Source organism: Eulemur rufifrons, chromosome 16 (genome assembly GCF_041146395.1).
Source record: "Eulemur rufifrons isolate Redbay chromosome 16, OSU_ERuf_1, whole genome shotgun sequence".
Taxonomy (NCBI): domain Eukaryota; kingdom Metazoa; phylum Chordata; class Mammalia; order Primates; family Lemuridae; genus Eulemur; species Eulemur rufifrons.
Genome location: NC_090998.1, coordinates 18,882,079 through 18,896,845, shown reverse-complemented (window position 1 = coordinate 18,896,845; position 14,767 = coordinate 18,882,079). Strand labels below are relative to the sequence as shown.

The 14,767-nt window shown below is 34.5% G+C and overlaps 1 protein-coding gene across 1 annotated transcript; it reads left to right on the top strand.

Moving 5' to 3' along the window:
* The first annotated feature begins 10,241 nt into the window (after positions 1 to 10,241).
* LOC138396358 (high mobility group protein B1) lies at positions 10,242 to 11,138 on the top strand. The gene has a single exon (XM_069489573.1). The coding sequence runs from the start codon at positions 10,341 to 10,343 to the stop codon at positions 10,986 to 10,988; it is 648 nt and encodes a 215-aa protein (XP_069345674.1). The 5' UTR covers positions 10,242 to 10,340; the 3' UTR covers positions 10,989 to 11,138.
* Positions 11,139 to 14,767: the final 3,629 nt, after the last annotated feature.

The following is a 14,767-nucleotide window of genomic DNA, read 5'->3' as shown; positions in this document are numbered from 1 at the left end:
CCCAGTCTCAGTCTCCAATAGCAGTGTTCAATTTCTTTTTTTTTGTTTACAGAAATTGCCCATGCAAATATAAGCCAAAAAGGTTTATTTATTTTGGTTAGCAAAAAAAAATCAAGTCTTACACACAAATTTTTCTGCAACTTGCTTTATTGTTAACAATTTAGCTTTGATATTTTTTCCTCAGCAATTCATTTTTCATTCCTTTTACTGACTGCATGACATTCCATTGTATCAATATACTATTATTTATTAACCAAGCTCTTCTTGGTAGATATTTAAGTTGCTTCTGTTTGTTTACTATTCACAGGACTCTGTAATGGAAATATTTGGGCATTACTTTATAGGGTTATGGAAATATTTCTGTTGGATAAATTTTTAGAAGGGAAATGTCTGAGTCAAATAATATGTGACTTTAACTTTGAGTGATTTTGGCAAACTGCCTTCCAAAAAGTTGGATGGTTTTATTTACTCTTTGAGTGCTTAAGCATCACAATATCTTCTTCTTTAACTAGCTTTTTAAAAAATTCTAGAGTTGAAACAACGCTTACATATGTTTGTTGACTGTTAATATTTCTTTTCCTTTTTTTGGTGGAATATCTGTTCATGCATTTTTCCCATTATTTTTCCCATAATGAAGGATTGTTAATTTTTTCAGTTTTGTGTATATTAAGTAAAATTATCCCTTTGTTCTCATATGTGTTGCAAAAAATTGTTCCCATTTTGTCATTTTTCTTTCACTTTGTTTATGGTGATTTTTGCAATAAAAAAGTTTAAAATTTGTAATAATGCATCCATCTTTTCCTTTCCTGATTATTTCATGGTGCATAGCAATGACTTCTGCACTCAGAAAAAAATTTCTATGCTTCACTTTGGTGATTTTTAAATTTTATTTAAATCTTAGATCCATCTGAAATTTGTTTTGGTATAAGAAATGAGAAAATTTACAAACTTAACTTTATATTTTGAAATGTTAAATTATTAGGAAATTTTTTCCTCTTTTACTGACTTTTCTTCACTGTCTTAGTCCATTCTGGCTGTATAAGAAAATATCCTAAATTGGATATGCATACACACACACACACACACACACACACACTTGGTTCTGTTTCTCTGGGGAACCCTAATACACTCTGTTATTATGAAATAGAGTTAAATGTGAATCTACTATTTCCATTTAATCAATTCCATTATTTTGATCCACCATATCCTAACTTTATTTTTCCCATATGAGGTACATTATAAATCTCCTACTATTATTATTCCCCTATATTGCTTCTTGAAAGTGCTGAATTGCTTGTTGTTCTGATGCTGTTTTCCATGGAACATAAAGATTCATGATGGGGCCTGATGGAGTATCTTGGAGGAAACCAAAGCCTCTGCTGAATGCAGCTATAATAGAAAATTGAACAATGGACTAAGTCTGTGGGCATCATGTTGCTGCTAAGGGCAATCAGGGCATGAGAATACAAGATCTTGGGGAGGGGAAATGGCTTGGGGAGACAAGTGGACAATTCGCAGCTGTGGTTTTCCTCGATGTGCTTGTCAGTTCTGAGTATGGAGCAAGAGGCTTAGGAGCTAGGAAAAAGGCAAAGAGAATGCCTCTGCTAAGAGGCAGAAAAACCATTAGAACTTTGAGCCATCTCATGTGACTGGAGAGACATAATTTAGACATTTGAGGGGCTGGGATTCCAATGAGAAATGAGGGGCAGAGGACAACATTCAACACTCCACTGAGTTTCCTTCATGACATTGGTTGAATTCTGCAGCTGTATAGGGAAAGGAATCTAAGAAGCCAAGCAAACTGTCTTTGAAAACCAGAGGGAGTTTTTGGCAGTCTCACAGTGCTTAGGAGACAGGCATTTGAGTTCTGGACCCCTGAGGTCATGCGGCCCAGGTGAGCATCCTGGACTTTCAGTTGGAACCCTTTGGGAATTACAGTCTAGAAACAGGGATGAAAGAGATCCAAATAGAGCCTTAGCACAGCTTCAATCCAGCCTTGAATTTAATTTCTGAATGCATTAAGGGGACCAGGCCCCCCACTCATTCAGCTCTTTGGGGAAGATAAGATGATCAACCTCCTATAATTTTTCATATACAATGTCAGGCATGGAATCAAAAAAATACCAGATGTTATAAACTGAATGTTTGTATCCTCCCAAAATTCATATGTTGAATCCTTAACCCCCATGGCATAGTATTAGGAGGTAATGCCTTTGGGAGGTGATTAGGTCATGAGGGTAAAGGTCATGATGGGCTTAGGGTCCTTATAAGGGGATGAATTGCCAGAGCTCTTCCTCTCCAGCATGTGAGAATGCAATGTGAAGACAGTCGTCTGAGTACCAGGAGCAGACTCTTACTAACAACCCAACCATACTGGCACCTTGATCTTGGACTTTCAGCCTCCAGAACTGTGAGAAATAAATATTCCTTGTTTAAGCTACCCAGCCTATGGTAGTCTGTTATAACAGCCTCAACAGACTAAGACACCATGCATACCAAATCACAGGACTATATAACCTAACACCAAGAGAAAAAACAATAAAAAGAGATCTACAGGTCATTCAGATATTGTAATTATCAAATAAGGACATTAAATTATAATAACTAATATGCTCAAGAAAATAGAAAGATGAATAAAATAGACGAAAAGATGGAAAATTTCACCATAGAATTTAAATCTCAAAAAAAGTCATATAAAATTCTAGAAATGCAAAATAAAATAACTAAAACAACACACTTGATTAAGTTTCCTCATCTGTAAAATGGAGATCATTATAACAGTTACTTCCTTTAAGGTTGTTATGAGGATGAACTAAGTTAATGTGTTTAAGGTGCTTATAACAGTGCCTAGAACATAGTAGATGCCATATAAGCACTTGCCGAGTTCCTAGGATAAAGAATTCCACTGCCCACAAGAACTTTGCTTAGAGATCTGTTGTTAGATGGAGAGGGCATAATGACAGCATGGAGCACTACTTTCTCTGTGTATTATTTGCTGTACAGAATTTTGACAGAAAATATATTTATGGAAGCAACTTCAATTGCAAAGCATATTAGAAGATTCAAAGGAAGATGTGATGTTGCAATTCCATTTCCTTTACAAAGGCAAAAATGCATATTTATTGGAGAAACAGGCTGATTAAAATCACATTTTTATTCACAAAAGAGAAGAAATGGTTTGCATTGTCTACTACAGTCTATGAAAAAGCAAGCAAACAAACAAAAAAATTCTATCTTTTCTCCATTGGTCTAAGTAAATTACGTGTCTGTTAAGTGATAATAACAGTAATATTATCTACTTCCAAGTCTCACTCTTCGTACTCATGAGCAAATAAGGAAGCATCATTAATAAGATAGGGTACTCTTAAATGGCATTTTCCTAATTAATGTGCTGGATAAATAAATGAAATAATTCAGGAGGAAAATTCTCAAGTCATTTCTTATGAGTAGAAATTAGTCAAAGGCATTTTTAAAATCAAATGTATGTCTAGAACAAAATCACATATAATATGATGATTTCTTACAAAAAGTAAATAAAATGATTGGTGGATTATTTTTATTTTATCTGATTTCTCTCTGACAACTACAGTACCAATTATAATTAATTATATAAATTATGTCTAAATAAAGTACATAAATATCTTCTGACAGTTTTATATTCAATTTCCATGGTTCAGAAAAAGAATCTCAATTCATAATCAAGATAAACTGGGAACCAGATTAAAGATCTTGATATAAGTAGGAGAAAATGTGTAATTAACATAACATACAAAGTATCAACAGCAACAGATTATGGCTTTAATTGCGTATTTAAATCTGGAAGTTGTTTTTAAAAGATATTTATCAAAGGCAAAACTTTAAAAATGTCAAAATTTAAATTTACATTTGTAACATTCCTACATGTACACAATAAGAAAACATTTGAAAAAAAACTGGGAGGAAATAAATCACCAGATTTTTTTTTTTAGTAAACAAAAAGCTTGGATCCCAATATCAGAAAACTGACGGTTTTATTTATAGTTTTACTTGGCATTACATAGATAAAACATCAATCTGATAACATGTTTGACCTTACCCATGCTAGTGGTAAGGCAGTGGTCACTAAAATATTTATTCTAAAAATTACACTAAAGAAACTTAAAAGATATACTAGCTAATCACAATGTATAGGCTTTACATTTGTTCCTTTTTCAAGTAAACAAACTAAAAAAAAAAAGAAATATGTGAACACTGGATACTTATCAATACCTACAAATTAACGTTCATTTTAAGGGGTAATAATAGAATTATGGGTTTCTTGTAGAATCTTAATCTTTCAGAGATTCATAATGAAATATTTACAGAAGAAACAACATGATATCAGGGATTCAACCCAATGAGGGCAGGAAGGAGGTGAGTAGTTGACAGAATAAACCAAACAATCAGTTACATGGTATTGACAATCAGGGAGGTTGGCAATGAATACCTTGGGCTCATCATACAATTCTCTCCTTTTGTATATGCTGGATATTTTTCATAATAATTTTTTAAAGATGTTCTAATTGCTGTCAGAGAAAACTCACTCTGATTTCATGAAAACAGAGAATAAAGATATTTGAGGTAAATTGTGTGGGAATATTTGCCCCCTTTATATAGAACTTTTAAATGTTAATTCCTTCCATATGAAATAAAACATGATTTGTGGGTTAACATCTCTTTATTTTAAAATGTTGCATTGGAGAAATGAAGATCATTGCAGGGGGTTAGGTTCTTATATCGCCTTTTCTTTTCCTTTCCGGTTACTTAAAATACTGTAATAAAATCTAGGGTCCCCCAGTTTGCAATTTTATAATGATATTGTTAAAAATAGAAATCAGAGAAGAGAGAAAAGATAGTAAAGTCTCAGAAAATGCTAATATTGTTCTATTACTGATTTGTAACCACAGTGTTGTTTCTTTTGGTTGTTATCTTCGATTTGCTGATGTTGGCGCGAGTCGGTCATTTTTTTCTTTACAGTCTTACATGCTATTAAAAAGTGTTGCTTTGTACTGGATTGTGTCAAGGTAACCTGATGAAGCTAAATGTCATGTGCTTTAGTTGTAAACGTCATTGTCTTGAAAGTTTAAAAATGTACCTTAAGAAGAATGTAAGTAAGCAACAGAAGCTTGCTAACTGCTCTCTAAGGTTTGAGGTAATCGTGATAGGACCACATGATTCCCAGTCTCCTCATAATAATGCTGACAGATTTCAAGGCACTTTTTCTCAGTTAGGACATGAAGAATTTAAGAAGTTATTTTTCTTTTATCATAAGATCTCTAGTTCTACACTTTGATGGTTCATTTTGAACATTTCACAATTTCTGTCTCAGATCCAGTCAGATTTTTGCATCACAGAAACCAGTACACTCATTTCCCTTCAAACACTTTGATGTCATATGAGAGAGAGTTGCATCTCACCAAAGTTTATCACAGTACATTCAAGCTGTGACTGTAGTGACATAAAACCCAAACATCCAGATGAAAAGTGAAAAATCCTATGAGTCATTTGAATGTTTCCATACAACAAGACTTAATTAGTTGAAAATAATATGCTTCCATTGCACATATTTTCAAATACGAAACCAGAATGCAAGAAATAAAATCCTTATATTTTTGTTGTGATTTATGTAAAGACAGACAAATATGGACAAAATGATACAAGGAATACTGCCTGACTTTTGTACGAAAAGATCTAAATGTATATATAAATACATATGCAGATGAAAAGTATGGACTTTTTTTAATAGATTACATTTTTCCACTGCTTTTATTTTTAAAGGAATTAGCTGAAAGCAATTTCTTTTTTTTTTTTTTTTTTTTTTTTTTTTTTTTGAGACAGAGTCTCATTCTGTTGCCCAGGCTAGAGTGAGTGCCGTGGCGTCAGCCTAGCTCACAGCAACCTCAAACTCCTGAGCTCAAGCGATCCTCCTGTCTCAGCCTCCCGAGTAGCTGGGACTACAGGCATGCGCCACCATGCCCGGCTAATTTTTTCTATATATATTTTTAGCTGTCCATATAATTTCTTTCTATTTTTAGTAGAGGTGGGGTCTCACTCTTGCTCAGGCTGGTCTCGAACTCCTGACCTCGAACGATCCGCCCACCTCGGCCTCCCAGAGTGCTAGGATTACAGGCGTGAGCCACCGCGCCCGGCCAGCAATTTCTTTTTAAAAATATTTCAGAACTACTGTTTCTCTATAATATCTTGAGATGATGACTTCTTATTTAATGATAATAAGCTCCTGAATTGCCAAAAATCCTTAATGTTAAATGCAATAAACAATGCAGTTGCAGGATGTGATTTAAAAGCCTCTTATATAAGTGTTTTAGCCATGTTAATAGTAAATGTTTCCAGAGCGTTTTGCCAATAGAAGTCAATAAACACAAAAGAGGTGACAGGGAATGTAAATTGCAGTTTTTAGATTCTGGTTCTTGATAATATATTCTCTAAAAATCAATAGAGTTTTCCCATTTAGATGGCAGCAGTTTGGTTTCCAGTGATTAAGTAACCATTTAAAAGAGGTTAGTTGTGGTAAATAAGCAAAAATTTTCCAATCCCAAAACCCAAAGAAGGCTAGGCACTTCCATAGCTTTAGATGTGCATCGTTAGGTGTCATGATATAGAACATCCATTTTCTTAAGTGGTTTATTAGCCTCACCTACTTGTTATACTCAATATTTAATGGCGAGAGAGAATTGCCAACAATTAGCTCCTGGAAAGTGGCCAGTTGACCCACATTAAAATAATGTTTGCTTCAGCAGAGTTCCCAGTGCTGGATAAGTAACAAAAATGAATGAGAAACTGAAATTGTTGCTATAAGGTATTCGCAGGACACCATCAGAAGCCTTTCTCTGAGTCACGTAAGCACAGCTTCAAACTGCTCGGGAAAACTAGCACCTGCTGAGAAAGCCCAGCAACACATCTGTCTGAACTTGAGTAATCAAAAACGTGTTTTCTCTTTTTGATCAAAGAACACATGCAGAGAGATAAAATGACTGCATTTTATGACACACCATAAGGTATAATAAATGACGATTGCAGCCAGAATCCAAATATCCAAAAAGCACAGAATACCAGTACAGGTGTATTTACCGTCTCAGCCACATACTCAGAGTATTGTGTGTGGATTTAAATTAATAAAAAGATATTAAGTGTGTTATTTAAGGCTCTGGAGTCAGATCCGAGTTTGAATTCTAGCTCTGCCATTTGCAAACTGTAATGTCATCACTGGAAAATAACAGTTGTGTTGATTCATTCTTATAAAAATTAAGTAAAATAATGCATGTTAAAATAGTATCACTGTTCCTGGAAGTACTCAATAATTATTAATTCTTATTCATGTTATTGTAGTCATTCGATATAGGGTTTCCAGATTTAGACAATAACACAAAAACCAGATAGAATTCCCAGTTAAATCTGGATTTCAGATCAACAGTGACTAAATGTTTAGAATAAATATGTTCCAGATATTGCATGGGACATACTTATTCTTAAGAAGTATTCATTGTTTATCTCAAATTTAACTGGACATCCTGAATTTTATCCAGCAACCCTATTTATACATAAATGTGGTCGAGAAAATTCATTTATCTATCATTTATCCAACAATCTATTGGTAAATAAGAGATATCTAAGTCAGTCAAACAAAATATACACATTAAAATTTGTGGTCATTAATTAAAGAAATATTTTCCAAGGCTTCACTCAATGTCTATGTACCTTAACTTAAGATCTAGAAAGTTTATTTTCTGATTAAGAGATGCTAGTCTTGCAGAGTTGCACTTATTAAAAAATATGAAAATATACTTGTGGAAAAACTTCATCCACCAAAGGAGTATTAGCACCAACTGCTGGCTACAGAAAGTACTCGCAGTCAAGCCTGCCTTCTCTGAGCCCCTGAGCTCCCTCTTCTGAGTTGCTGCTGTCACCTTGTGACCCCAGCTGAGCCATGGACGTTGGCCTTCCCATTGGTATCTCTTGTGCTACCCGAATAGCTGGCCCCAGTCACGTCCCTGATTCTGTTTCAACTCCATGGGCTGTGCTTTGGAATGTTCTCCATGTTTTCTCAGCACTTCCACCCCTGTTTTGTTCCTGGCTTGACTTTGTACCCTCGTCCCTGTGCCAATATCTTGCACAAGTCCATGTCGCTATGTTACCAATACAGGAACTGTTTTCGAAGCCCAAACAGATTAGCCTCTGCAAATGAGTAAAGAGCCAGATATAACAGGAACACTGATAGCAGTGACAAATTATGGTTAGCCACCTGGCAGCAGTGATATGCTATAAAAATAATGACTGCCATTGGTTGGGAACTTACTACTGCCAGTCACAGCATTAGACACCCACTACATGATCCCTTTTCATCCTCTTCAAAGTAGGCAATATTATACCCATTTTGAAGATGAAGAAAATGAGACCACAATGCTAGATTGTGTCAGAGCTGGAATTGAATACATCTCTCTAACTCTGCAAACCACACACATTTGACCACAAAAAAGCTGCCTGCTCAGCGAAAGAGGGCATAGAAAAGAAAAAATTAAGTGTCATGAACCCAAAAAGTAATGTAGTCTTAGGTCACTGAATATAAGTACAAATAGTGACCATTTGTGTATGATCACTGTCCCTAGACTATGCTATATATATATATACATACACACACACACACACACACACACACACTACTAATAAAGATGCAAGTCAATTCTATATTGAAGTTTAAAAAGTAGGATTACTACAAAGACTTAAATTATTCAGAGAGACAACATAGTGAGGTCATTGAACAAGTTTTAGAGTGAGAGAGTCAGAAGGACCTAGGCTTCAGTACTGGCTTCACCTCTTCCTACTAGTTAGGAGAACTGGTTCATTTGTAAAATGAGGGTGATGGCGCCTACTCCATGGACTGAGCATAAGGATTAAATGAGAGTACAGGTAGTACGTTTACACAGTGACAGACATATCATAATCAATGAAAAATGTTACTTTAACAGAACACAAGAAAATATGCAGTATATTTTAAATTTTTGTCCAAAACAGTTAAAAAGAAAAAGAAAAAGCTGTTTTTAAAGGGCTAAAACCCTCAGCCAACTGGAAGAGTCAGTTATTTTCAACGATTCTTATTTTTATTCTGAGGGTTCTCAATAGCAAAGCTGTTAAAATATATATATATATATATATGTATGTAGGTATACACACAGAGAACTATTTAAAGCTCTATTCTTTCTTCCACTAATTTTAGATCCTGAAGAAGCTTTAAAGCCATAAGGCTTTGATCTTTTTAGAATCCGAGGAACTGCATTCTAGGTCTGGGCATCTCAGCCCTTGAGTCAGTACTATTTACTTCTATGTATTTTAAATACTATACCTCTTTAGATATGTTCTGAATATTCTATATACTACATCTTTACTTATTACAGACTTGCTCTTCATGTGCTAGTTTAGCAGATATACAATCAAACAAGAAAAATCTACTAGTGCCAATAGTATGTATGACCCAGAAAAAATTTTATCCAGAATATAATCACAAAAATGTAACCCAGCTCCACTCTTAGGAGGTCTTTTTTTTTTTTTTTTTTTTTTTTTTGTGATGAACACCAAAAAGAAGTTAAGACAAGATAAAAAGTTGTATCTGCACCACTCACCTTTGCATGGCATTTTGGGAGTCAGCCGGTGTGACAGCCACACCTGGGTTTGTTTGGGAAATACTGCAAACGTTCAAGAGTGTGGCCATAATGGGTAGAACCAGCAGTGGGCATGTAGACCGAGATTTGGATTATAATCCTAGCTGTACCATGCTCTAGCCAAGCCTCTTAAAATCACAGAACTTCAGTTTCCTCATCTGCAAAATGTGAGTAATCCCACCTAGATCAGAGGATTGTTGCTATAATTACAGTTTGTTTGCAAAAGCTTGGCACACTGTAGGCTCTTAAATGTTAAATGTTGTTGCTGGGAAATGTTCAACTCTGTCTTCAGTCTTCACAAAAGAGTTAGTAAAATCAGAATGCTCTTGGAAAATTCGTGTACTAGTTTCAATGAAATAGGAGAAATCTTCCTGAAAAGTTTGCAAGTTTTCAACATCAAAGGAGATAAATACCATGTGGGAATTTACAGAATCAAATCTTTTGATAATTATCCTTCTCTAATATAGACCAATTGCTGAGTAAATTAACAGAGATTAAGGTCATAGAAAGTCCTAGTATAATTTTTAAAAGTGTGTGTAGGAGACAGCCATTGCAGTACATTGAGCTCCATAGAGACAGCGCCGGGGCAAGTGAAAGCCGGACGGGCACTGGGCGACTCTGTGCCTCGCTGAGGAAAAATAACTAAACATGGGCAAAGGAGATCCTAAGAAGCCGAGAGGCAAAATGTCATCATACGCATTCTTTGTGCAAACTTGCCGGGAGGAGCACAAGAAGAAGCACCCAGATGCTTCAGTCAACTTCTCAGAATTTTCTAAGAAGTGCTCAGAGAGGTGGAAGACCATGTCCGCTAAAGAGAAAGGAAAGTTTGAAGATATGGCAAAGGCGGACAAGGCCCGTTATGAAAGAGAAATGAAAACCTATATCCCTCCTAAAGGGGAAACAAAAAAGAAGTTCAAGGATCCCAATGCACCCAAGAGGCCTCCTTCGGCCTTTTTCTTGTTCTGTTCTGAGTATCGCCCTAAAATCAAAGGAGAACATCCTGGCCTATCCATTGGTGATGTTGCAAAGAAACTGGGAGAGATGTGGAATAACACTGCTGCAGATGACAAGCAGCCTTATGAAAAGAAGGCTGCAAAGCTGAAGGAAAAGTATGAAAAGGATATTGCTGCATACCGAGCTAAAGGAAAGCCTGATGCAGCAAAAAAGGGAGTTGTCAAGGCTGAAAAAAGCAAGAAAAAGAAGGAAGAGGAAGAAGATGAGGAAGATGAAGAGGATGAAGAGGAGGAGGAAGATGAAGAAGATGAAGATGAAGAAGAAGATGATGATGATGAATAAGTTGGTTCTAGCGCAGTTTTTTTTTTTTCTTGTCTATAAAGCATTTAACCCCCCTGTACACAACTCACTCCTTTTAAAGAAAAAAATTGAAATGTAAGGCTGTGTAAGATTTGTTTTTAAACTGTACAGTGTCTTTTTTTGTATAGTTAACACACTACCGAATGTGTCTTTAGCTAGCCCTGTCCTGGTGGTATTTTCAATAGCCACTAACCTTGCCTGGTACAGTATGGGGGTTGTAAATTGGCATGGAAATTTAAAGCAGGTTCTTGTTGGTGCACAGCACAAATTAGTTATATATGGGGATGGTAGTTTTTTCATCTTCAGTTGTCTCTGATGCAGCTTATACGAAATAATTGTTCTGTTAACTGAATACCACTCTGTAATTGCAAAAAAAAGTTGCAGCTGTTTTGTTGACATTCTGAATGCTTCTAAGTAAATACAATTTTTTTTATTAGTATTGTTGTCCTTTTCATAGGTCTGAAATTTTTCTTCTTGAGGGGAGGCTAGTCTTTTGCTTTTGCCCATTATGGATCACATGAGTTATTACAGTGTTTATCTTTTCATATAGTTAGCTGATAAAAAGCTTTTGTCTACACACCCTGCATATCATGATGGGGGTAATAAAAGTTAAATTGAGACAGTTTTCATCTATAACTGAAACTCCAAAGTTGTTAAATTTCACATAGCCCACTTATATTTACAAAATGAAGAGTAACCAGTCTACTCACAGCAAGGCATTATTAGAATCAAAACATTTTGAGAGTCTGTCCTTGAAGGACTAATAGAAGAGTATGTTCTAATCTTTACATGAGGACTCTATTCTTTAACTCCCATTACCATGTAATGGCAGTTATATTTTGCAGTTCCCACATTAAAGAAGACCTGAGAATGTATCTCCAAAAGCGTGAGCTTAAAATACAAGACTGCCATATTACATTTTTTGTTGATGTTAGTCCCAGCAAAGACTAGGAAAGTGCTGGCCATAATGTCTTTTCCCGTTTATCTAAATATGGACTGCTCAGGAAACTTAAGTTTCTCCATTAAGAGTATCTTTAATTAATTGGGCCAGCCTTTAAAATGATACCACATTTTTAAAATAGGTTATATTTTCCTGTATTGTGGTTTGCCCTTTTATGAATCAAATTGATGAGGAAAGGTGAAACTTAAACTTTGCATCTCAATACAAATTATTCAATTTATTTGAATTTAATTTTTCTTTACAAAACCCAAACTGATTCGTTAAAGTTGTTTATCTGCTTAACAGTTTAGGGAACAATTTGGCAATTTTGTGGTTTTTTGAGATTATCCTCTTAAAAGTGCCAGTATTTTAAAATAGCGTTCTTGTAATTTTACACGCTTTTGTGATGGAGTGCTGTTTTGTTATATAATTTTGACTTGGATTCTTTCCATTTGCATTTGTTTATGTAATTTCAGGAGGAATACTGAACATCTGAGTTCTGGATGATACTAATAAACTAATAATTGCAGAGGTTTTAAAAAAAAAAAAAAATAAAAAAAAAAAAAATAAAAGTGTGTGTAGGAATGAATATATGTAATATATGAATATATGTAATATAAACACTTAAAATGTCTAAGATGGCAACTTTTATGTGTATTTTGCCACAATAAAAAAAATTGGGGAAAAATGTATTGTAGGAATGAGGAGGGAACATGGGAAGGGTTACTTTTACTAAATATCCTGGGGGAAGGGATTTTTTTTCTCATTTCTGGTTTTCTTTTTTTCTCCTTTTTAAGAAATTTAAATTTAAAGCCTTAGAAAAAATAAAAGTAATTACTCTGAACCGTTTGATTTGATCGATATCATTTGGGAAGGGTGAAGAGGGTCAGAGTACAGACTGATAATTGTACACATGGACGAATTCCAAAACACCTGCCTGGAATACTACAGGATTAAAACTTTGCAACAGAGGAGGAACACTAACGTTAGTGTACCTGATGACAATATGTCAACCTGGCTCAACTAGCTTTCTGAATGCCCAAATGCTCCTTTTTAGGTATTTTCATTAATTGTACAGTTATTACATGAAATTAGGTAGGATTCCTTGAAGATATATCTAATGTCCCCCTGTTAGTGAGTTTAAAGTATGTGTACATCTAATCCAATTAATTATAAAGGTAATATACTCCAATAAGTTAAAATGTAAGGAAAAATCACATTTTTAATGCAATGTTTTCCTTTTGTGTATTTTAATAATATGAAACTATTATTTAAATAGATTTTTATGTATAATACTCTATTGTGTCTTTTATATTTAAAATGCTGTTGTAATTTTCAAATTCTGTTTAAAAATCTTCATAATTACCACTTTGAATGGTTTACATAGTATTCGTTTGTTCACATATCATAATTTACATAACTGTTCTCCTATCGTTGGCTATTTGGGTGGTTTCCAGTTTGGGGCTATTTTAAATACTGCAATAAATATATTCTTTTATACATCTTTATTTCTTTTGGATTACTTCCATAGAACAAATTGCCTTATTTAAAATATTTGTCTATATTTTACATATCTCCAAATCACCTTCCAAAATGCTCATACCAATTACAGTCTGTCACAAAATATTTGAGATGTTCCTGTTTTCATTTAGAATTGTTGACTTAAAAGGTGAGTAAATAATACTCTGTTCTTTTAATTTGCTTTTATTTGATTGTTAAATACATTGAGTTTAAATCCAACAAGCCACCATTAATTTGGATTTTCTAACACTCACCGGTAAATCTTATCCTAACTAATACAGAAACTGACTTATAAGTTTACAATGAATACATGGAAGAGTAATTTTTTATTTACTTTCTTGTGCCATTTAAGCTTATAAAAAATGTGATCTTGCCATGTTAGTCTGCTGTATATAGAAACAACAAAGTCTTATACAATTCAAAATCTTCTCTAAAGATAATTCAGAAATGCCAAATTCGGTTTAAAAACTACTTAATTGTTGCAATTATGACATTTCTGTTCAGAGACACTGGTAAGCATGAAATTATCGAATTGGTATATTGAGCCATATAAAATTGTCTTTATTTGACTATATTTCCTACCAAAATGGTAATTTAATATATGAACCTGAAACATATATAATGTTAAAATGTTTCCCAACAGTGTAGCCTACAAGTTAAGCAGTCATGAACATCTTTTCTTGCATGAGGGCCAAGACAGTAAAGAAAATTAAAACATTCACAGTTCATGCTTTAAAAATTAGTTTTATGTGTGTGTTTCAGTTAAAGGAAGTGCAATCATTGCAACTGTATTTATTTCTCTGTTACGGGTTTTACAACTTTGCACTAAGATTTCAGAAACTGCATAATCAACTGAATCTACAATATTTGATAATAAATCTATGTTTTTTTTCACACATTTTGTGTGAGCTAGAGTAGTACAGGATACTAAGGAACAGCATTTTTAGGTTGGAGAGAAAAATTGCCCCGAATCCCATCATAGACCAGTCACAAAAGAGACAGAATGTGGGGAGGTGGGAAACACCAGTAGAGGCCCTGCCACTTGGAGGAGCAGTCTGGGAGGACAGCAGGAGGCAGCGGGCGGGATTGTATATACCATGTGACCAAGTGACATTAACTTGCTACTCCTCACAGGTTGCATAAAACATATTCTTGCTACAACATTTCTTCAAGGGAAAGAGGAGTTTTCTCCTTCATCAGGCTTTCATGTCTTTCTCATTTTTGTCAAATGTGCATTTTCTGATGCCCAAGAATGCAGCTTTTATGACAAAAAAGAATTTTTCAGAGGTTTGTTTACTTT

Excerpts from the sequence above, each read along its gene's own strand:
- LOC138396358 (XM_069489573.1), top strand. The coding sequence starts at position 10,341 with ATGGGCAAAGGAGATCCTAAGAAGCCGAGAGGCAAAATGTCATCATAC.